This window comes from Rhinoderma darwinii, chromosome 1, assembly GCF_050947455.1.
Source record: "Rhinoderma darwinii isolate aRhiDar2 chromosome 1, aRhiDar2.hap1, whole genome shotgun sequence".
In the NCBI taxonomy this organism is placed as follows: Eukaryota; Metazoa; Chordata; class Amphibia; order Anura; family Rhinodermatidae; genus Rhinoderma; species Rhinoderma darwinii.
In genome coordinates, this window is record NC_134687.1 from 550,371,369 (window position 1) to 550,397,026 (window position 25,658).

The window sequence follows — 25,658 nt, forward strand, 5'->3', positions numbered from 1 at the left end:
CAACCAACCAGACGAGGGAGCATTGGAGATGAGTCATATGATGTGTGAAGCCCCGTACACAAGCCAGAAAGGGAGGGGGGGGGGAATAATCACGTGTTAAGTGTATAAATTTATACACCAAAAGGAGATAAAAACGAGGAGCACGGTCTTCATGTGACTGCATGTAAGACTGGCTTACAGAGGCATTTCAGCTACAGACAGTACATTAGTAAGTGACTAATCTTACTGCAGTTTAAAAATGATGTGATAATGATTTAAGACCGGAAAACCCCTTTAAAAAGTGTCACTCCAGGAGTGACGCTCCTGCATGCTGAGCAGTACAGTGGCCGTAGCAACCATACGACGCCCCAAAGAGTATTGTGCATGGGTTAAATTCTAAGATTATAACTGGACTGACTAAGTATTAAAAAAAAGTGCTAAGCTTAAATGAAGTTTCAGGTTTTGGGTGCAGGTAACAATTCTTATGCTCATTCTCCCATTACTAATTCACACACATAGTAGTCCTGGAAACGGAGATCTATGCTCCTGTTTCTAGGGTCCTAACACTGCCATCCAGTGCAAGAATCTTGCATGCAGCCGAATAGATATCAGTTTCTTGGGACACCTGTGAGTATGACATAGGGCTTGAGAACGGCGTTCACTGCATTTTGCTGTACTCTGTATGGAAACCTGACAGTGAACACTGAAATGTTAAAATCCCCTGCAGTGCCCCAAAAATGGATCTGAAACATTGAATGGTGCAAATTCAAAATCAATTGACTGTCCATGTAATGCTTGGACGTATCGGGTCCTCCAGACACTTTGTAGCCATTCTCTGCTCTGACTAATAGATTAGGGTTCTGAATTGGAGATACTCCAGTCTTAAAGGTGTTGCCCAGGTTGGGGGCTGTTTTTTAAACGGATGACCTATCCACTGTATAGCGGCCATGCTGTGTTACCGCAGCTCTGGTCCTATTCACTTGAATAGTAGTAAAGCTGCAGTACAGCAAAACGGCCGCTATACAGTGGTTGGAGCCTTCTGCTTACAGAACTGACCACTGCATAACTTCCGGCACGGTTGTCAGATCCCCACTGATCATATACTGATGACCTACCCTGTGGATGGGTCATCACTATAAAAAAAAACAGCCCCCAACCTGGAAAACTCCTTTAACTTCCTAATATTATTAAGGAATAATATATATATATATATATATATATATATATATATATATATATATATCATTCATTTTCTTCTTAAAGTTTATAATTAACTGAGGATTCTTAATTTTAGGTTTTGGTTGTGAGTTTCCTTTTAATTCAATGAATTCTGTACAAGTGGGCCGTTGCGGTTCCCTATTACTGAACAGCCAATCACTATAATTTCTGCTCAGTAGTAAGGTTACATATTAATAGATAATGAAAAATTACGTCAAATTATATAAAAGCCAGAAAACAGAAAAAACATTGTAGTTCAAAAGAAGGTCATGTAGTGATGTTAACACTATACTAAGAGGTATGCTAGCAGATTCCATAATCAGATGCTATGAAAAGTGCCACCTAGCACAATAAAGCTTCAATCCACTGGTGCACATCAAAGCATTACCTACAAGATGCTTTGGTCAATTGAAAGGCATACTATTTATCCCCGAGACAGGGTGAGCTTCAAAAGCATGTCAGATAAAAGCTATTATTTCCATATGCAAAATATGAACTTTAGGAGAGTTATTAATATTTATATTCTGGACTCCACAGTACGAATGTACACGGTCTACAAGACAATAGAAGAACACAGAAAATGCCATTTTAATAAATATGTTCCCTTCATTAAATTCAACACTTTGGATCAATATAAATGTGGTACTGATATTGACAATGATAAAGAAAAACAAGAACACGTGACAATGTGAGGCCATTAAGATGCACATATTGGGAGAACAGTAATGACAATACTGAGCAATCAATATTGAGTAATAAACATTAGTGCATTCTAATACATATAATACAATATTTTCTAGGACAAGATATTTAATAAGTCAAGCCCATAAAATGTGGACAATAATAAAAAGACAATATTTCTCTCTATAAAATGTAAAAAAAACATACAAAAAAAAAATCATTATTATGGGTACTAGCCATACTACTAACAGGAGGCTGCTTGAGTTGCTATGCAGTATGAAAGGGGTTTCCCAGGAAACCACTTTGATGGCCTATATGTTGGATAGTCCATAAGTGTGTGCAGGAGGTCAGACCCCTGGGACCCACACAAAGAAGGGGCAGCAGTTCTTGCACACATATGGACAGTGCTGTATTTAAGTACTACAGAAAAAGATCCCATTTGATGTGCTGGTAGAACACACCCCAAGAAAGCAAACACTGAGGGTCTACCTATAGTGCCTAAAAATAGGCATCAATGTAATTTTTCCGTAAAACTCCTTTAACCCCTTCAGGACTGAGCCGGTTTTGGACTTGTGGTCGCAGCCGATTTATTCAAATCTGACGTGTCAATTTATGTGGTAATAACTTGGGAATGCTTTTTGCCTATCCAAGCGCTTCTGAGACTGTTTTCTCGTGACATATTGTACTTTATGTAGTGGAAAATTTGATCAATAAATTCAGTATTTATTTGTGAAAAATACCAAACTTTAGAGAAATTTTTTTTACATTTAAATGTATCTGTTTGTAAAACACAGCAATACCACACAAAATAGTTCCGAATTAACATTTCCCATACGTCTACTTTAGATTGGCATCGTTTTTTGAACACCCTTTTTTTTTTCTAGGACGTTACAAGGCTTGGAACTTTAGCAGCAATTTCTCACATTTTCAAGAAAATTTCCAAAACTGATTTTTATAGGTACCAGTCGAGTTGTGAAGTGGCTTTAAGGGCCTTATGTATTAGAAACCCCCATAAGTCACCCCATTTTAAAAACTTCACCCTCAAAGTTTTCAAAACCGCATTTAGAAAGTTTCTTAACCCTTTAGGTGTTTTACAGGAATTAAAGCAAAGTAGAGGTCAAATTTCTTTTTTTATTGTCAGAAAATCAATTTTAATCCATTTTTTTCTGTAACCCAGAAGGTTTTACCCAAGAAATGCAACTCAATATTTCTTGCCCAGATTCTGCAGTTTTTAGAAATATCCAACATGTGGCCCTAGTGTGCTAATGGACTGAAACACCGGCCTCAGAAGCAAAAGAGCACCTTGTGGATTTTGGGGCCTCCTTTTTATTAGAATATATTTTAGGCGCCATGTCAGGTTTGAAGAGGTCTTGTGAGGCCAAAACAGTGGAAACACCCCCCAAAAAGCATCATTTGGTAAACGACACCCCTCAAGGAATTTATAGAGTGGTATAAGGAGCATTTTAACCCCACAGGTTTTTTGCGGAATTTAGTGAAATTAGTCCGTAAACATTAAAATCTAAATTTTTCCCAATAAAACATAATTTTTTACAAGGCATAAAGAAGAAAAAGCACCCCAACATTTGTAAAGCAATTTCTCCTGATTACGGCAATACTCCATATGTGGTAATAAACTGCTGTTTGGATAAACGGCAGAAGGGAAGGAGCGCAACTTGGCTTTTGGAGCTCAAGTTTGAAGGAATGGTTTTCGGGTGTCATGTCGCATTTGCTAAGCCCATAAGGGACCAAAACAGTGAAAACCCTCCACTGTGGGTCAATGCGATTACGACGATACCATACGTATATAGGTTTTTTATGTCTTATGGCGTTTGCACGATAAAATCACGGTTTTAAAAAAATTATTTATTTTCTGTGTCACCATATTCTAAGAGCCATAACTTTTTTATTTTTCCATCAGGAAATCTGTGTGAGGGTTTGTTTTTGCAGAACTAAACTGTAGTTTTTATTGGTACCATTTTTGGGTACATGCGACATTTTGATCCCTATTTATTCAATTTTATGGGAGCAGAGGTGACTAAAAATAGCGATTCTGGTATTGTTTTTTATGGAGGCCACCGTGCGGGACACAACATTATATTTTTATAGTTCAGGCCATTACAGACGCGGCGATACCAATTACGCATACTTTATTTACGGTTTTCATTTTTTTCTAATAATAAAGTTCTTTATAAAAGGGAAAAAGGCCAATTTTTAATTTTATTACTTTTAATTTTTTTTTTTGTTCCACTAGGGACTTGAAGATCCAACTGTTGGATCGTTGTTGTAGTACATAGTTAGTACGGTTTAAAAAAGACACATGTCCATCAAGTTCAACCAAGGGATGGGAAAATGGAAGGGAAACATTTCTACACATAGCTTAGATTTTCTTGTTCTAGGAAAATATCTAAGCCTTTTTTAAAGCCATCTACTGCCCCTGCTGTGACCAGCTCATACGGTAGGCTATTCCATAGATTCACAGTAAAGAAGGCTTTTCACCTCTGCAGGTTGAACCTTTTTTTCTCCAGACGAAGGGAGTGCCCCCTTGTATTTTGAGGTGGTTTTACATGGAACAGGATTTCACCATATTTTTTGTATGTGCCATTAATATATTTATATAAGTTAATCATGTCCCCCCTTAGTCGTCTTTTTTCAAGGCTAAATAGGTTTAATTATTTTAATCTTTCCTCATAACTTAGATTCTCCATGCCCCTTATTAGTGTAGTTGCTCTTCATTGTATTTTTTTCCAACTCCAAGGCATCCTTTCTATGAACTGGAGCCCAAAACTGAACTGCATATTCTAGATGAGGCCTCACTAATGCTTTGTAAAGTGGTAATATTACATCCCTGTGCCGCGAGTCCATGCCTCTTTTAATACACGACAATATCTTGTTGGCCTTAGAAGCAGCTGATTGACATTGCATGCTGTTATTTAGTTTATGATTTACAATTACACCCAGAGGCTTCTCAACAATTGAATCCCCCAGTGTAGCTCCCACTAGGACATATGATGCATGCAGGTTGTTGGTACCCAGATGCATAACTTTACATTTATCTACATTAAACTTAATTTGCCAAGTGGACGACCAAGCATTTAGTTTGTTTAAATCCGCTTGCAATTCACGAACATCTTCCATAGACTGAACATTACTACATAGCTTGGTGTCATATACAAAAATAGAAAATAGTGCTATTAATCCCATCCTCTATATCATTAATAAATAAGTTGAACAACAGAGGTCCCTGCAATACTTATGTTTCACACTGACAGGCCTCTGGCAGGACCTAATCGCCTTGCTCAGATGGCAGACCGGAGGCCTTTGTTAGGCTTCCGGTTGCCATAGCAACCATCGGCACCCCGCAATCGCGCTGTGGGGTGCCGATGTTGTAACAACTTAAATGCGGCGGTCGATATTGACCACTGCATTTAAGGGGTTAATCGGCGGGGGTCACCGCTGTGATCGAACCCGATGTTTTCCCCCAGTACTAATGCTGCTAGTAGCCGCCCGTACTGGGAGATGCCGAGCTGCGGGGAGTGCCTATGTGCTACGCTAGGAGCACACGTAGAGTAACAGGCTGTAGGCATAAGGACCAGTGCTGCAGCCCGTTAATCTACGTGGGGTAGTCGGGAAGGGGTTAGGCAAACCAGGCCACCCGCCAATCTAATGCAGGCCCTCAAAACCAAAAATAACTGGCGTGACCACTTTACTCACGGGAGGGTCCATGGCAACTGTGATTGTTAGGCTTTTATTCACATCTGTGTTGGAGGCTCAGTTGCAGATTCTGCCAAAAATATCAGACAAAATAGCGCAGTATACAGCAATATATTGTCCATGAATGTTATGGAAACCATGACAAAACTATTAAAGTAATTAAGGTCAATGGGTTCAGTCCGGCAGCGATAGTGTCCGTTATGTGACAAATCCAAACCACTCTGTTATTTTCATTTTTCTGTTCCTTTGGTGGAACAGAAAACGTAAAAAAAACTGTGCAGATGTGAGCAAAGCCTTAGAGAACTGTTAATGCTCAAGTAAATATTGCCTGTGGGAATATCTGGACGTATGCGTATGCCCAAATGGCCTAACCCCTTCAGATCCCGGTCATTCATAAGTATGCCCTAGAAACTAGCTATACTAAAAAACAGCCATAGGATCCTTTAAAGGACCCTAAGTCTCTCTGCCCATACCTTGTATTGACAGAGATCACATCACAAGAAATGCCTGTGAGGTTCACAAAAGGGGAATCCGTTCTCCGCTTTGTATTAAACAGTCTGCGCCACAGTCAGCATTGACTACGGCATAGAAGGGGTTAAAAATGCAGAGATTAGAGGTTTCCCTAATTTCTGTCAGAGCGGTAGTGCAGCTATGATTGGTAACCACACTCCAGCTCCTGGTCCCGTTTTTTGCCCACGTGAAGACAGCGCCGAAATAGTACTATGTGCCAACAGTATACACGTGGACATACATGTGTGTCTGTACACTTTTGTTTGCTCCAATGCATCTAAACTAATACGAAGCAACTTTGCAATTATTCTGTCAGGCCCTGTAGTGGGTAGTGAGAGGGCTCCTGATTGCTGAGGCCCAGTTTATAAGATGTCTCTCTGCCCTTGCCCCATTTTTGTCTTTCCCCCTCCAGGGACATGCAATTGGTGGTGACCAACTACCCCTCCCTGGTAAAGCGATTCAGAAATGGTGGTGGCCGTAAAAGCTATCTAACAATGAGGTGTAACTACATCTCATTGTTACCCTTCCCATTTCTTACTGATATAAGGGGAATTAAGCGTCGTTTACATTCCTCTTCCCCATGTTATAGCGACATGGAAGCATTGCTCATCTGACGCTGTCCGATGGAAGAATGGCTGATGACTTCATCTCAGCGGTGAGAGCTTGTGCTCTAGTGGAAGGGCTGGACAAGCTACTTCTTCTAGGAGCTCAATTCTCCTCTTTCAGCTACTTTTCCCCCTATGCACAATGTTGTGGTCCACTCTGATTTACCGCCCTTCAGTTGGTTAAGGCACCAGCCTGCCCCCTTCCCAGACACCTAGAGTCCACGGCCGGTGGTTTCAAAGGTCAGCCCCACACCGTGCCGCGTCAGGCAGCCATCTTTTAGCTGGTAATAGTATCCCAGTCCCCTACGCCTGTGCTGCATGCTTCCCTGCCAGTGCAAGGCACGTGTGGCATGGCTAGTGGAAGGATGGGCACTCAGGCTAGTAGTTATGCATCCATATAGGAGCCCTCCACTCCCCCATCCTGTCAGCCTCTTCCTGAGTCTGGGCCTGACCAACTTCCTAAGGTTGGCAGCCCTTTCCTATTTGAGGATCCACTTGCCATCTATGGTTGCTCAGAGTAATGCCCCATGGCCTCCCATCCTCCCAAAGTAAGATGCATGTAGAGAGCATAGTTATTATAGTGCAGGTTCCTTTACCTTTGTGTCTCTACAATCGGAGCAGCGCAGTAGGTGCCGTACGGTAGGGTGATGCAGCAGGAGTCCCAGCTGTTTGTTGAGGTGATCCAGATCCTCCAGGTGTAGTCATAGTTACCCCTCCTTCTCAGCCAAGTCTTCCGACACATTGGAGAGTTTGGCTGGTCAGGGTAGAAGCAAGAGGCGAGAGCCTGGTCCCTTCCCACGAACAAGGCGGTGAAGTATTGGATCGGTACTGGTGGCGATTCCTCCTCCTTCATCTGGATCTGGTGGGTGTCAATATTTGGGGGTTTGAGGGGCAGGCTTAGACTGACTAGTCCCAGGCCTTAAGGCTTTATTGGAGCAATTTTCCTTTCCCTCTATAACCCCTGAAATCACTACTTGTACTTGTACCATTCAGGCTGTGCCCCCTTTAGCAATTCAGTCGAGCGTCCATAAAGATGCCTTTTACTGTGGCACTAGCCACTTAGGGGCCCATATAGAGGAAGAGACAAAAGCAAAAATTTGGGATAAAAAATATATTGACATTTAATCCCTAACATCTTTGGATCAGCACACCGTAGATAAGGAGCATTGGCCGAATGCCGATAAGCGATTTGATTGCAGAAATTATGAATATTTGGCTGCAGGCTCTCTCTGTATTGGGTTGCATCATTGCTCAGAAGCACCCGGAAATTTGTTTGCAAATTATATAATATAAAGTTTCTATAAAACTCATAGGCGCTCCAGAGGCATCTGGCCATGCAGCCCAATATTGGTTAAGGCCATGGACGTCTGCCTCAGATTGATGTTGTCCCAGAAAACTATCCCCGTCCAACCTGTGGTGGCTGTCCCCGATGCATCAAACAGCCAAAGATCAGTAGCCATTCACCACCCTGGGGTCTGCTGGTTGTTCAACGAAGGGCATTGCCGCTTCTTCAGACTCTGAAAATATGAAGCAGTTAGATGCCCCTGTCCGCTCTCTAAATAGCCAGGAAAACCGGGAGCCCAGGGTGAACATAAAGCCTCTGGTGAGCTTGATCTGTATCCAAATAAAGAGGCAGCTGCGCAGCTCAGGTTTGGGTTCAGTTTTGTTTTTTTCCATACAGATTAAATTGACCAGGTCACCTTTCTTGTCTGACAACTTAAAATCGTCCAGGGATCATCCCAAGGTCCTGAGGGACAAAATTCAGGAAGACTCGCTGAGAAGGATTGTTGTGCCCTTTTTCCAACCCCTCGTTCCCCAATCTTCAGGAATCACCTTTAGAAGTTCCCCAAAAAGGAACCGGGTAAATTGATCAATCACGTTTCCCACCCTACGGGCGACGATTTTGCAAATGAATGCATTTTGGAAAACAGCTCGTCAGTGTCTTATGTCTCCTTTGACAGGGCGGTGGCGCTGGTTAGGGAGGCCAGCCCGGCAACCCTCTTCAAGAAATCCGACATTGAGCCAACATTCCGGCTTTTACCTGTTCACCCAGATTATCATCACCTATTGGGTTGTTACACGGAAGGGTTATTACATTTGTGTCTTCCTATGGGCTGCTCCATATTGTGCCACTACTTCGAAATGTTTAATACTTTCTTAGTGGGGTTTGCGTTAACGACATCGGTTTTAGAACTGTATTACTGTACATTAATTCCTTTTTGTTGCTCCAGGCAACTTAGAGAGGTGCGGTTTCACGTTGGAGACTTTCAGATTCTTCATGAAGCGATATGCCGTACCGTTTTCAAAGCAGAAGAAGGCCGGCTTTGACATAGAAATTGACACTATGGCCATGGTTTTCGGTCTTCCTCCGGAGAAGGTCTGCTGGATCTAAAACTTAAAGGGGTTTTCCCATGAGGGACATTTATGACATATCCACAGGATATGTCATAAATGCAAGATAGATGTGGGACCCACACCTATATCTAGAACGGGCGCCATAAACCCTGTTCTAGCTTTTTGTGCTCATGCTGCCTCCTGGCCACTTCCTGAATACATGGTCTGAAGTTACGGAAACAGCGTAACTCGCTGAGCTATGCTGTTTCCGTAACTCCGATAGTAGGGAATGGCAGTTAAGGAAGCAGTGTAGCATGCGAGCTACGCTGTTCTCGTTACCAGAATTCAGTTCTGTGGGGCTTACGGAAACAGCGTAGCTCAGCGAGCTATGCTATTTTCTCCTCTATGGTCGGAAATCAGCCGGAACACAGACGTAGACCGGGTTTAGGGGGCCCTGTTCTAGAGATTAGTGCGGGTCCCAGAGCTGACATTTATGATCTATCCTGTGGATATGTCATAAATGTCCCGTGGGAAAAACCATTTAAGGTTTCTGTTCTGCTCACAGGGTTACTCTCTATCAGATGCAGTCGCTATCGGGCCTTCTGGTATTAGTTTGTCGCATTATGCCTATGGGTCACGTTTTTCCCCCGCCCTTGTCCTTGGCCAATAGGGGAGTGAAGCGCCCTGACCATTGCACATGGATTACTCGCCCTGTGTGTGTGGATTTGAAAGGAATCCCATAACTCCTGCCACACGTGTTATCAGACCCTGGTAGTTACTAACTATAAGCTGGCTTTGTTTACTAGCACCATCGACTGATTTTTTCATCGATATTAGGTGAGAAATTATGTGATGGGGAATGGTCAGGCTATTAGTCTTTGCAAGAACCTGACATTATTAGAGCTATTCCCTACCGTGGTAGCGGTGGAGTTGTGGGGTGATTAATTCTCTAATAACAACAATTATCTCTGGATGGATAACATGTGTTATGTATTAACAGTTTACTATATTTCTCACCTCTGGGTTTCTTACGTCATCTTGTGCTGCGTTGCTTGGAACACAACATATGGCTTTAGGGCAAGTAATCCTAGGGGGGTGTATAACGTAATTGCCTATGCATTCTCTTGTTTTCTTTGGCAGGAGCTCCGGGACCTTATCTCCAATGCTCAACTTGTGGAGCATCCCTACCCGCTCAGTATTGGAGACCTAATGGAGAACTTTCGATAGCACTGGTGAGATAGTAGGTGGCTCGGTCCTATCAGCAACTGCATGGTAAGGTGTGGGGCGAGAGAAAAAGCTTGGTTAGGTCTAGAGCAATTTCTATCGATGATCCTTGGAGGTGAAAGTTAAATTACTTGCTTCAGTTGAGAGAGGTGGGTTTCAGGTTCAGTCCCCCAGTGGTGTTTGGCAGGATGGCTTTCTATTTCCAAATACTTGGTTGAGAAAATGTCACCAAGCTTTTTGTGGCTCAGCAAGCCCTTAAAAGGGGTTTAGCCATCACTAGAAATGGCAATATATAAATTCCATATACATTATGGAGTAATTTTGTAAAGTATTGTTATTAAAAAAAAAAATACTCGCAGAAATATGGTAATTATCTTCTTGTAAAAGCACCCCCTTGTTTACAAATGTAAAGGGCTCTGCATGTCATTCTAGAGAATGTCAGATCTGCATTCACAGTACATTAAAGAAACATGCATATATTTAAGGCTAGACATATGCCTTACTTCTACATATTCAAGTGCACAGACTTCAAGCAGTAAAGCCCCATGCCCACTTCCGTTTTTTCCTTCAGGGTGCTAACCGTTTTTTTTTGACGGCTAGCACCCTGACCCATTAATTTCAATGGGGCCATGCACACTTCAGTTTTTTTGATGGCCCCGTTGTTCCGTTCCGACAAAAGTCGAGCATGTCCTACTTTGGTCTGAAATATCGTGCCCGTGGTGCCCATACAAGTCAATCGGTCCATCAAAAAAACTGAAGGCACACGGAAGGCATCCTAGCAACGGCCGGGCGGGCAGAAGTACAGAAGAGATATTGCACTGCACTAATCGTCAGCCCCTTCTCTCTATCAGTGCTGGAGTTCTGGGTAAGTATGAACTTTTTGTAGGAAACATTATAAATCTATATTGTGAGCGCTGCGCATGGTACTCACTGTCCAGCGGTAGTCACTGTCCAGGGTGCTGAAAGAGTTACTGCAGCCCCTTCTCTCTATCCAGCACTTAACTCTTTCAGAACACTGGACAGTGACTACCGCTGGACAGTGATTACCATGCGCGGCACAAGGAAACGGAAACACGGAAGTGTACGCGGGGTACACACAGGAACCACACTGATCCAATCACGGAAAAACAACCGTGAAAACGGTGATGGAAGTGTGCATGAGGCCTAAGGCCATTAGATAACCTGCTCACCAGTCCCTGCTGCTCTCCTCTATCAGGGACAGAGATAAGAACTATGGTTCATGTAATGGCTTTTTTCCTCACTGCTTGCAGTCTGTATACCTCTAAGGGCCTGTTCACATCACCGTTCCCCTTCCGTTCAGGGGTTCCGTCTGAGGTTTCCGTCGGGTTAACCCCTCAACGGAAAGGCAAACAGAAACGTAAGCTTCCGTTTCCCCCAACATTGATATCAATGGTGATGGAAATGTTGCCAATGGTTTCCATTTGTCTCAGTTGTGCAAGGGTTCCGTCGTTTTGATGGAATGAATAGCATAGTCGACTATGGAACGTCAGAATGGGTCCCTGACGCAGATGTGAATGAAGCCTAACAGAGCTTTAGTAGAATAACGTGCAGAGACCTATACATTTGAACACCAGGGGGTTCTATTACAAGCAGATAATTGCCATATTTCTGCGAGGAAACTTTTTTTTTTAATAATACTTTACAAAGTCACTCTAAAATGTATATTGAGTTCATATATTGCCATTTCTATTGATGGCACAACCCCGGTTTAGAAACATGGGGACATGGGTAGGGAATGCAGATGGGCTAGTGTTTACTCATTGCTGTGCTTTCTAATTACTGGCTTGCCGGGTACCTGTTTACCCCCATGTGAGTCCACTTTGTTCTCAGTTGTTTTAGGTCTTTGTTTTTTTGGTGCGCTGCAAATTAATGCTTTGGTCTCGCTATCTACAATAAAGCTGGGTGATCTGCTGGCAGATTATGTGTTGTTATGTGAACTGGTGGCCCATCTGAATGTCCGCAGGTCAAAAAACAAAACCGTCAGGTTGCGGCTCATGCGTTCTGCTTTACGTGGTCTCTGGCCTAGTGTGCCCTGTTAAACTGGATGCAGAATTTTGGTCAGTCAGAATTTTGCATGTCTTATTTAGATGGCTTTCCACTCTTGAAATTTCAATTTAATTTGTTTATTTTAGGTTCAACGAGACACTCTGGATGTTGGGCAACTATGTTTTGGGTGGCCCAACAAGTGGAATGTCCTGCAGGTGGTCTTCGATGGTTCCATTATTGACTGCCAAAGGTCAAATTGTTCTTGTCATCCATGCAGGTGGGAATCATCTCTGCTTTCTGAAAGTGGCTGAGCCGATTACTTTTATACTTGTGACATGGAGCATTTACCTAGTTTTTACCCAGAGTTGCTCTTGGTCTAGTCGGAGATCATTCCCCATGTGGTTTGGCAGGGTTCTCAGGATGATATGGCAGTGGAGTGGGTCCGTCATACTGTTAATGCACACCTTTCCAGTTTTTCTGGTGAGGCCAGATGGGGTACACTTGACAGACATCAGCCTCATCATTTTCTTGGTTGAGCTTACAGCAGTGGGGAACTGGGCTTCTCCTTGGCAGTCAGTTCAAGTAAAACAGAGAGCTGTTGGATTGAAGGCGGACTTGCACGTCAGGAGTCAAGAAGTTGGCATAATGCTTCGGTCCTCACAATATGTTTACATTAAGTGCCTTAGACGTTTGCTACGTCAATGTTATGAGCAGGGCTGCAGCGTCCGTGAGGCGAGATGAGCTTCTCGCCTCAGGCGGCCTGCTGGCTTTCTGAGGGGACGGCGGCGCCACTGAAACCAGCCGCCGCCACCCCCTCTTGCACTATAATTGTATCTGTGTCTATAGGACGCAGATACAATTATATGAATAAGCGTGGAATGGCAGGGCATGTTTCCCTGCTGATATAAAGGGAATTGAGCGCCGCTTAACTTCCTCTTCCCCTCAGCCCTCCCTCCAAATAGAATCGTAATAAATAAAACAAAAATTTTCTATAACCCATTCCTTCTGTTTTGTTTATTTGCAATTTGTGTTATGTATATCCCATTTATTTTTGTTTTTTCTTCAGTTGCGTATGGGGGTTAATCTTCAAGTCACAGCGGCGGTCAGTTTAAATAAAATGGAGAGTGGTTGGATTTAACGCGGACATGCTCGCTGGTCACCAGCGGTTGACATAACGCTTTGTCCCTCAGAATATGTTTGAGTTAAGTGCCTTAGACGTTTGTTATGTAAATGTAATGAGAATAAATTTGTGACCACCTCTCATCCACAAAATTTACCTCCGTCTGTGCCTTTATTTAATATGGGACTATGTGAGTTTGGGTTCAGGTGGGTCCCAGCAGTCCTGATTAAAAATACCCTACCATTTATTTTATGTCTACAGTGCCAATACAGGCTTATGTATCTCCATGGTAACAGACTACAAACAAACCTTGAGTCTGATCCTGCAGTCATGTGTTACAACCTACCATCTGTCCCCTACTCCTTGTTAACCTACTGAATGTTAGCAAGAAGTAGGGAACAGATTGAATGCAATAACATTTACTGAAGGGTCAGATTATACACTTAAAACTGGGTGACCATGAAAAATTAACATCAGTATCCACTTAGATCACTTTCAGAGCAAAAACAAATGCAGGTGTAAACCCAGCCTTAGATTTTCTTTAATGACTATACGTGAAATAGCCAATTCCCAAGTGCAAACAGGTCAATAGATCAAAGTCAAATGTAAAAATGCTAATGTTAGGTGTGTGGGGAGAGGCAGGAGCAAAATGATGGCTTTTCTTTATTTAAGCTATTTTTTTTTTTGCTAACAACAACTCAATTTTAGTATGGATCATTCTGTTTGCTATATATTCACCAGAAGTTAGTTCAATGTCTCCAGAGACTTCAACAGAACCAGAAGAAAGAAGATCTTTGTTTTCCTTTTTGATATGCTGGCATGAGTTAAGACAAAGAATATTTAATATTCATGTTCAGAAACAAAAGACGTAATTCATAAATACTGGAATTTGTTACATCTTCGCAAAAGTATTCGTGAGAATGTCCATCTTTCAGCAAGTGGCAAGCCTACATTATAGGAATTATACAATCATAATGGATATTTGCTTGCCGATGTCATGAATAGTTATTAACAGGTAAAACTCCACATATAGCATCATGTCTCTTTCTAATCCCACAAGGGGATTTGGACATGCGATTGTATGATCGCTGAACACACTGAAACACTTCTGTATTGCAATGGATTATGCCTGTCAGTGTAAAACTGTAAGACAGCCTATTCGGTTGATTCACACGTGGCAGATTTTGTTGCAAAAATTTCTGCAACTGAAAACAAGTTCCATTGATCTAAATGGAACTTGCAGAAATCCATGTGCTTGCTGCAGAAACAACCCCAACCCCTCTGGCAGGGCCTAATAGGCATACAGACAGGGCAGAACTGGGTGTCTACTAAAGGCCCCCAGGTGCCATGACAACCCATCGTCACTCCGTGATCTCGTTAAACGCTCTGCTCGCTATTGACTGCAGTATCTGAGGGGTTAAAAATCCGGAATCAGAGTTATCCCCGATTCCCCACAATTGCAACGGTCAGCTGTAATATACAGCCGACGCCTACTGCGGATGGTGCATGCAAAGCTCCTGTGATCGCACCATCCCTGGGCCATACAGTCAACTCGCTTGGCGCCAACTAACATAGCGCCAGCTTTTTAAATGCATGTCCAAAGTCGCTAAGGGGTTAATGTAAATTGTACTTTGGATCCACATTTATGATTGAAATTAGACCAGTTTTCTGGCATAATTGCATTGAAATGTTTATTCTGTATGCATATTTTAAGCCCCCGTTCAGCAACAAAATGACTTATGTAACAGCAACAACATGCCATGTAACACGATTGCAGTCATTTTCCAGCATGAGGTCTCTTTCTGCTCTGAGCGATGTTCACCAGTTTGCATCTGTCAATCAAATGACATCCCTTCTTGTCTTCAGTGGGGCACAGACAATGCAAATAGAGGCCTGGAAGAGAACAGGGCTGAGGGGCTCCACCCAGGAAGCCAAAAGCAGTAATGTATAAACATTAAGAAGATCCACTTGTTTTATTTCCATGCCATTCATAGTATGCTTATATTTGTTGTCTCATGCTAAAAAGAATAACCCTTTTTATATTAAAAAATAAATAAAATTGCCTGACGTTTAGCTGATCGCTTCAGGGGATAGAAATTTGTATGAATAGATGAGCCCACACAAAAGTAAAACATTTTCATAGCTAGGAGACACCTATTTATCGTAAACTGACAGATCCTAATTAAATAATCTTGCATGTGTTTACTGCTTGAAGAGGACTGGTTGGCTCTGCGGACATGTTTTTAGTACATACGTGGTGTATTTCAGATTAAATAATTCTGGAACATCTATTCTTAGAACTCTGAATTGTACCATTCCACGGTTATTCCTCATGGAAATGGATGAGCAAAATCGACAACTGGGTGTTAACATTTTTTTGATCGAGGGAGTGTGTCAATGGAGTGCTAAAAGAGTCAAATGGTATAGTAACACGCATTATTGACAAAGGTAACACCCAGTTGTTTATTTATACATTTCCAGGAGTAACAACAGAGAAATGGCAGAATGCAGAGTTATAAAAAAGGGGGAGTTTACACAGAATTTTGACGAGTTTTTTGACGTTGAAATTGCGCCGCAAAACGTGCCAAAAAACGTCAGAAAATGCCTCCCATTGATTTCAATGGGAGGCGGAGGCGTTTTTTTCCCGCAAACGGAAAAACCGTCTCGCGGGAAAAACAAGGGACATGCCCTATCTTCGGGCGTTTACGCCCCTGACCTCCCATTGACATCAATGGGAGGCAGAGAATGCGTATTTCGTTGTGTTTTATGCCTGCCGCACTCAATGGCCGCGGGCGAAGAAAACGCCAGCGAAAATCGGCGTGCAGGCAGAGAAAAATCTGCCTCAAAATGCCAAAGCGGAATTTTGAGGCAGATTTTCCCCCTGCAAAAAACTCAGTGAGAACTAAAAAAAAACAAAAGATTCAAGATCGGGAGCAGAAACTTCTTTGCCACTCGAGATTTACAATTATATTTTATAGCACACCGGTCATGAAAAAAATGGTGCCCTATAAAAGGGCAGCATATTAAATTACCAGGTCTAATTAGCTATTATTATAAACGGCACAAAAAGAAAGGCCGCACCAGACCTATAGTTAGGAGTCTAGCGATCTCCCGGCCCCTCACAATGACTGACTGCTACCAATCTCTTAAACTTTATACATCGGCACCTATAAACAAATGTGAGGAGGCAGCGGGGGGAGTGTTCTAATATGCTGCTCTTAAATCCCCAGATTAGATGTTATAGGTGTTCCGGTTGTCTTCAAAGAGCTGATTTGAGTGCCTGCTGTGATTTCCCTTTTGCGAACAGACAAGGACCCAAAGGATTAAAAAATTAGACACCCTCCTACTCCAAAGATTGCAGTTGCCAGATCCTTTTTCTTACTGTAGAGACCCCAAAAATAATTAACATACCAGAAAACAGTTGAAAAGGGTAGAAACTCCCTTAACTTTCTTCTGGTTCCACTACTTAAAATGTATCAGTCAGATATTTATGCTGCCCTGTCTGAAAGCAGCATAAAGTAGTGACAGGCAGACTGATTTGAGCGGTTTGTCACTTAGTCAGCACCGTAGTTTAGGAGAATTTAGAAGATATACTTGTTGCGCACATCCGCATAGAGCGCTTGAGTCCAGCTATATGAATGATATGCATGAGCACCCTCCCCCCAAACCAGCCCCGGCTGATTGACACATTTCTCCCTATTACTGTGTATAGGGAGAAATGTGTAATTCAGCATCTGTAGAGGGCAGGGGGAGCGTGCATATCATGCATATTATTGGACTCGAGCCCTACACCGCAAGTATATCATGTAAAGTCTCCTAAACTACGGCGCATTACTGACTAAGGGACAGACCGCTGAAATCAGCGTGTATGTCCCTACTTTATGATGCCCGAATACCGGGCAGCATAAATATCTGACAGATCCTTTTTAAACCACCAGGCCAAGATAAGCTCCCAGAAAACAATACATTGTTCGCAAGTTTGATTTGCGCAGCAAATGGACAGGCCGCCTAGATTCCCCGATACGCCATTGTAGTTCATTTTCAAAGTTTGTATTATCTCTAATCATGGCTAAAAAGTCTCCCTGCTACATTCTAGTATTTGAGACAGTCTAAAAATTACCTGCATCTTTCCCATAAAACTGACTGATGAGTTGAAACGCTTGACTGTATTCAAAATGAACTTTGTCCCTTTTTTCAATTCTTATACGGTCATCATCTCGTAGGCTAAAGCAGAAAAAAATATAATAATTAGAACAAAATGATACAGCATAAGAAAGCACTGTTATAGACTTAAAAGGGTTGTCCCATTAAGGACATTTATGGTCTACCCACAGGATAGGCGATAAATGTCTGATTACTGAGGGCCCCACTGCTGTGCCCCTCACAGATCACTAGATCCACAGTGAGGAGGAGTTTGAATGGAGTGGTGGTCACGCGTGCATCCTGCTGTAACGTTCAATGTCTATGAGGCAGACAGGAACAGCCATGCAACTTGTGCACAGGATAGGTCATCAGTATATGATTGGTGGAAGTCTAACAGCTGGACTCCGCACCGATCAGATGTTCCGGCTGACTCCGGCAGCAGAAATTATGCAGTGGTCAGTGCCAGAAGCAGATGGCTCAGTACACTGCATAGCGGCTGTGCTGAGTTACTGTAGCGATGCTTCTATTCACTTGAATAGGAGAAGAGCTGCAGTGTTGCAGCACAGCCGCTATATGGTGGTTGGAGCAATCTGATCCAGCATTGACCACTGCATAACTTTCGGTACAGGAGGCAGCCGGAACATCTGATTGGTGCGGGATCCGGGTGTCTGACCACCACTGATCATATACTGCTGACCTATAAGCAGATATTCATATCAGCGATCAATGATGTAAGCGACCAAAAAGCGCATTTACAGGCAGTGGTATTGGCTTAATAATCATTCTGAATTATCAGATTATCTTGTCGTCTTTATGTACTTTTAGTCCTGTCAGTGCAAGCAATTCTAATACCAGAAAACAATTAGTAAGGAGCAGAAAGATAATAAAATGATACATGAAAATGATCTAACTGCTTGCATGAGGGAAATGGCCTACAATTGCCTAGACAGTGGTTTTGCCTTCCACTAGATCGAGCAATTGAGTCTAAGAAAGGTTGAACTTGACTATGTAAAAACTCCGCTACTGAAAGCTCGAAATCTGACAACCCCATTGAAGAAGGCTGGTCATCCTCCCACCGGTTTGTGAGGACATTTTCTGAAGGGAATCCCCATCCCCTCATTACATGCCATATAAAAAGCCCTAATGCTAGTTTAATGCGGGAATTGGGCAAAGTACTGAACTAAAATCGAAAGCCTGGGCTGTTCTTCCACCGAGATTTTCCAGACTTCTAAAACATTAGCGCGTTTTAAGTGAGGATGGCAGGTCACCAGTTAATGGCTGCCCGCAGAGTAAACAGGCCACAGGGTCATCATGTTTTTGCTAAAGCTTCTTTAGATGAATTGTTTTCTATAACAGGCGATTCTCCCTATGAACCTGGGGCTCTAATTTTTCATTAACACTGAGAACATTCAGTGTGTACATCACTAAGGCCTGGAACTTCGTTAAAAAAGACCCAAAGCTCATGTTAGGGCTCGGAGGAGTAAGGTACATTCTGTATTACACTTCCTTTATGTCTCAGTTTCAGACCTGAACAGATGTAAGCAGTGCTACTTATAAAAAAAAACTTTGAAACAATGATCAATATCATCTCATATTGGAGGAATAGCATAATAATCATTGGTCAGAGATCACAGGGTTAAAAACATTCAATCCAGTTAATAAAGCCAGCGAGCAAAAAGAAAATGCTGGGATCTCTGCAATATATTTCTATAGCTAAACTGCAGCTAGATTGCGAATTGTGCTGTTCAATGGTACGTAACACGTGTCGCTATGCACTGCAGGTCCCATAGGAAAGCATGACAATGCATAAAGGATACAAGTCAATGAAGCTATGAGTATAACTATATTAAATAACCTTTATTTGTATAGCGCCAACACATCGGCGCTTTGAAGCTGTAAAAACATAAAACTACATAGTAAAAGTTGAAAGGGGTTGTCCAACCCCATTAGAATTTTTTTCAAGAGAACGGCTTACAATGGTGTAAAATAACAAAAGTAGTAATACTCACCTTATCAATCCCCTGCCGCTGCTTCCCTGGTTCCTCGCCGGGCTCTGTTCTTCCTGCTCCAGCGATGTTGTGTCGACACGTCAGTTAACCAATGGGTCGACACCAGTGAGGTCACTGCTGTGACCAGTGATTGGCTGCATTAGTCACATGTCGTGTCAACACATCATCGCTGAAGCAGAAGGCATATGGATGTCAGAGTGGGGACCCCATCTTTGACAAGAATGGAGAGTTGATCTCAGCAGCTAATGCTTTGAAGGAACCCAACCCGTCCATGTTTCGCATCGACAGCCATTTAATTGAATGGCCACTATGTAACACTACTGTACAAATATCAAATGTATGGGCAGACAACTTTCTCCAGTGAAAATCTATTAGGAGCCAGTTTAATTTACAGAAGTGCTTCTCATGTTGAGAAAACCCCTAAAATGAAAATCAACTAATAAGTAACGTAAATTAAATAAGAATTGCCATCACAAAGTTTCTTCTTATCAAAAACTGTTCCAGTGTTGTCCCGCCAAAGTGGGTACTCCTAAAGTAAGTAGTCTGATGCAAGACCCCTCACAGTTCTGCTAGTCAGGGGGAGACCAGACAGTAAATAATTCAAAGTATAACATGGCTGACAGCGCAGTTTCCATATAAGATAATGTATCCAATACTTTAAATTATAAAACAAATTAGAAGGCAAAGTTCTGTGATCATGAGGCCAAAAATTGTTTAACTTTTTATTCTTGCACTAGTCCAGTCACAGCCTATATTCTTGACCAGAGCGGCATTGGGTGTTATTGGAAATGGTCAAGAAGCCCGTCTATTCCTGGCAGCTTAGCTAAACTACTGTATTATAGTAGGACAGATATTTTTCCGGCATCAGATTACTGCACAGTGCTTGGTAAACTGACAAGACATACCAGAATGTAAATCATAAAGACCAAGCTCTGTGCTTAGAAAAAGCCAGCAAGGAATATTGTAAAATTTCACTCTAAGACTAAAGAATTGTGATTGCAGCTCTGGATGTTTTTATTCAATTACAGCAAGAAAAGATAATGAATAAGGTGAGAAAGAGAAACAAATAATATGAGAAAGTTTCAGACTTTTTCATTATATAGAATGATTAAGCGATCGAAAAATTGCAATCAAGTCCCCTTGTAAAACGAAGATATTCCAAAACTAAAAAAGTGTTTAGAACTATAAAAAATAAAAATGTTAGTATAAAAACAAAAAAATTCAGATCGCCTATTTTTAAATGAAAAATTATCTCCCTTATTATTAGAAAAGAAACTATAAAAAAAACCAGAAGAAACATACAAAATTGGTGTCGCGGCATTCATAACGATCCATACTATATTGCAGCTTTTTTTCAAACTCCCATAAAAAAATTTTTTTCAAAGTTATACATTATATGTACCCCAAAATGATGACTAAAAAAATACAGCTCAGCCTGCAAAAAAAAAGCCCTCATACGGCTATGCGACGAAAAAACGAAAATAATTAAAAATAAATCGCTGTGTCCTTCTGGTTGCAAATAGGATTTAAACATAAACAGATACAAAAGAAACCCACAAACCCTTGGCATAAGCCAAGAACAATAAAAGTGTACAATATCAAATTGAAAGGAAATTACAGTACAGCAGCAAACTGGCTCAAGTAAAGATTTGGAACATGGAAGAGAAAGAGAGAGAAAGAAGCGAGAGAAACAAAGAGAGAGACGGAGAGAGACAGAGAGAGACAGAGAGAGAGAGACAGAGAGAGGGAGACAGAGAGAGGGAGAGACAGAGAGCGAGAAAAAAGCGAGAGAGAGAAAAAAGCGAGAGAGAGAGAGAAAGAAGTGAGAGAGAGAGAGAGAAAGAAGTGAGAGAGAGAGAGAGAGAAAAAGAGAAAGAAAAAGAAAGAAAGAAAAAAGAAAGAAAGAAAGAAAGAAAATACCTAGAAAATAAATAAAGAAAAAAAATAAAATGCCTGGAGGTTCCCTTTAAAGGAACAGTGTCACGAAAAAATTTTTTTTTACATCAGTTTGATTTTAGTGTTTTATTAAAAACTTTTAGATTTATTTGTGTGTTTGTGTTTTACATTTTTTTATTTTTGAACTTTTTCTTCCCTATGGGGGCTGCCATTTTTTTTTTCATTTCTGTATGTGTCGATTAACGACACATACAGACATGGAATACGGCACATACAGTCCCATAGTGAATGCGAACGGGGCCCGTTCCATCCACTATGCTGTACGCCGTCTGTGTGGGAACGGCGCATGCGCCGCTCCCACACAGTCCAAGTTGAACTGTGCGACGTCCGGCGCCATTTTCCTGTGGACCGGAAGTCGCGGCCGGACAGTAAGATTACTACTTCTGGTCGCGGCTTCCGGACTTGTGCACTTGGAGCGGGAGGTAGCAGACAGAGCGGACGGACCGGAGGGAGCGGCGGCGGCTGGAGCAGGTAAGTTATTTCTGTGTATGTAAGTGTTTTACTGTGTGTTTACTAGTGTATGTAAACCTACTACACTGTGTGCTAGCTCAAAAAATGGCGACACAGTGTAGGAGGTTTGACCGTTCAATCCCCTCGTTTCTCCCGGCACTAGCCAGGATAAAGGAGGGGGGGATTCTGAGAGCTCACTAGAGCGAGTGAGTTTTCTCAAATTTTGCAGCATAAAGCAATGTGGTTGCTTTACCACATGCAATGCTGCAATTTTGGGAATTGCTCCATCTAGTGACCAGCACTGGGAAATATTATAAATTAGAATCTAATTTATAATATTTCCTGACTCGTGAAAAAAATTAAAACAATGTTTAATCACCTATACACTAATTGTTTAACTAAAAAAAATATACATTTTTTTCTAGCGTCACATTCCCTTTAAAGGCTAGGTAAACCTGTGAGTATAGATTATATATCTTTTTATTTATTTTTTGTTGTTTTTTGTTTAATAAAACCGAGTATTAGGGGATTTAAGACAACTTTTTTAAATTCGTTTTTAATAAAAAAAAGTTTTACTTTTTGAGATACAGCTTCTATGTAATGCACTGTTCGGTGACAGTGGGTCAGCATGTCTCTGACACATAGGCTCTAGCTGTTATCGATCACATCTAAGTTCAACCCACTGTCACCAGAGCAGTCAGACTTGCTGACCTGACGGATTTGGATTTGAGCGCAAGATACAGCTTCTATGTAGCCGGGTTACAAAGAAGCTGTATCTCAAAAAGTAAAAGAATTATTATTTTTTTAAATAAAAAAACAAATAAAAAGTCGTCTAAAATCTTCTAATACGTTGTTTGATAAAAAAAACAAATCATGTTCTAAGGTTTACATAGCCTTTAAGGGCTCTTTATAGCTAGCTAACTATCCATGTGGTAGCTGTAAAGGTGGACTTGTTGCCACCTAACGTTCGATGAATCGGATAACCAAGGAACAACCTCTTGACTGATCAGGAAAACTTGGGGATGTACTTTAAACCAAGGTGCTCTTTAACCACTTCTCGACCGCCCACAGTAAATTCACGTCGGCACTTGCAGGGCTCTGTGCAGCGCCAACGTGAATTCACGATGGTTGTTAAACGCACGATCCGAGTGTCTCAGAGTAGCGATGATACCCGGATCGCGCTGTTATCCCCTGCCTCTGGTCCTGGAGACATGATCGGGACCTAATTGGTTCAGGTCCCAATAATATGATCGCAGGGAAAGTTTGTTGTAGCAACAAACTAAAAAGTTTGTTACAGTAACAAACTGGAAAGTTTGTTGCTACAACAAACTTTCCCGGGGACCGATTGCGGGTGCTGCAGTCGGTTGCATGGCAAAACCGGAGGCCATACAACAGCCTCCGGGACTGCCATGCACGACAGCCTATGAGTACCAGCCGGAGCTCATAGGCTTCCTGTCAGTGTGACTTAGCGTCACACTGACAGGTTACACTACCTACGTAGTGTAATGTATTATAGCAGCAATCAGTGCTAAAGGTCTTAAAGTAAAACAAGTAAAAAAACAAAAAAGTAATAAAAATGTTTTATTAAAGTGTAAAAACAAGTAATAAGTTACAAAAACAAAAAATGCTTTTTTGCTATGATAAGTCTTTTATTATAGGAAAAAAAATGAAAATGTTAAAAATAAGTACACATATTTGATATCACCGCGTTCGTAACGACCCAAACTATAAAACGATAATATTATTTTTCCCGCACGGTGAACACCGCAAAAAACAATAATTGAAAAACAATGTCAGAATCACTATAAAAAGTGATCAAAAAGTCGCATGTACCCCAAAATACTACCAATAAAAACTACAACCCGTCCCGCAAAAAACAAGCCCTTACACAGCTTTTTTGACTGAAAAATTAAAAAAAAAGTTATGGCTGACACAAAAAATAAATAATTTTATCGAAAAGTGATTTTATTGCGCAAACGCCACAAAACATAAAAAAAACAATATAACTATGCTATCGCCGTAATCGTATCGACCCACAGAATAAAGTAAATGTAATTTATAGCGCAGTGAACACTGTAAAAAAAAAATAAATAAAACTTTGTCACTTTGCTTGCCAAGAAAAAATCTAATAAAAGTGATAAAAAAAAAAAAAAAAAAAAATCACATGTACCCTAAAATGGTACCAATGAAAACTACAGATTGTTCCGTAACAAATAAAACCTCACACGGCTCCGGTGGAGAAAAAATGTAAAAGTTCTGGCGCTCAGAATATAGCGACAGAAATTGTGCAGAGTGTGCAAAAGAGGATAAGATCGGGCGACATTTATCAGTGCGACACCGGCCACATATCTATGAATTATTAGTTATTTACCGCATGATTATACCCTCTTATTATGCCCTGATGTACCCAGCTTACATATGCCCCCACATTATAAACTGAAATACCAGCAAAACCCCAAACAGAACTATTACCAAGCAAAATCTGCGCTCCAAAAGCCAAATGGCGCTCCCTCCCTTCTGAGCCCTACAGCGTGCCCAAATACCAGCTTACGTCCCCATATATGACATTTTATATACGGGAGAACCCGCTCAACATTGTATGAGGTATTTGTCTTCAGTGGCACAAACTGGGCACAACATATTGTGCATTAAAATGGCATAGCAGTGGAACATTTTAATTTTCACTGCACCATCCGCTGCGCATTAACGCTTTCGCGCACCACGACTTAATAGCATGTCGTGGTGCGGGGGGATTATATATGGAGCGGGCTCATACACTGTGCCCGCACCATATTGTACAGATGTCAGCTGTGTATTACAGCTGACACCCGGGACTAACGGACAGGAACAGCGATTGCGCAGTTACAGGAGCCTGTAAAAATGACATTCTACTGCAATACATTAGTATTGTAGTGTATTGTACCAGCGATCCAATGATCGCACGTTCCAGTCCCCTAGGGGGATTAATAAAATGTGTAAAAAAAAAAGGTTAAAAGGTTATTATTTGTGAAAAAAATATCTAATATATTCAAAGTCCCAAAAAAAACCTTTCCCATGTTTCCTCTAAAGTAATGTAGGAAATAAAAAAAAAATAAACAAAATTGGTATCGCTGCATCCGTAAAAGTCCGAACTTTTACAATGTACCATTATTTAACACGCACTGTGAACGCCGTAAAAAAAGAAAGAATTGAAAACGCCAAAATTGCTGTTTTTTGGTCACCTTAGCTTTTAACAAAAAAATCAGTGATCAAAAAGTTGTATGTAAAAAAACAATGGTACCAATAAAAACTACAGCTCGTCCCGCAAAAAATAAGCCCTCACACCCGCTCAATCAACCAAAAATAAAAAATAAACTGATGCCGCCCTGAATGTGGTGAAACAAAACATTTTGTTTTTTTAACAAAGTTTTTACTTTGTAAAAGTAGTAAAATAGGAAAAACAAACAAAAAAAAAACAGTATAAATTTAGTATCACCGTAATTGTATTAAGTCCCAGAAAAAATTTAAGTTGTTGTTTTTACCGCACGGTGAAAGCCGTAAAAACGAAACCAAAAAAACTATGGACGAATCACAGCTTTTTCCAATTTCAGTCTGCAAAGAATTTTATTTTCAGTTTCCCAGTACATTAAATGGTACTTTAAATGGTGTCACTAGAAACTACAACTCCTCCCGCAAGAAATAAACCCTCACACCACTCTACTGAGGGAAAAA

At 41.3% G+C, this 25,658-nt stretch overlaps 1 protein-coding gene across 1 annotated transcript in view; it reads right to left on the reverse strand.

The window, feature by feature from the left end:
* Nucleotides 1-25,658, reverse strand: part of MSH3 (mutS homolog 3) — a 237,015-nt gene that overhangs the window by 151,522 nt on the left and 59,835 nt on the right. Inside the window, exon 9 of the mRNA XM_075837774.1 lies at nt 17,510-17,613. Within this exon, the coding sequence (XP_075693889.1) occupies nt 17,510-17,613 (104 nt within the window). The remainder of the gene's footprint in view (nt 1-17,509; nt 17,614-25,658) is intronic.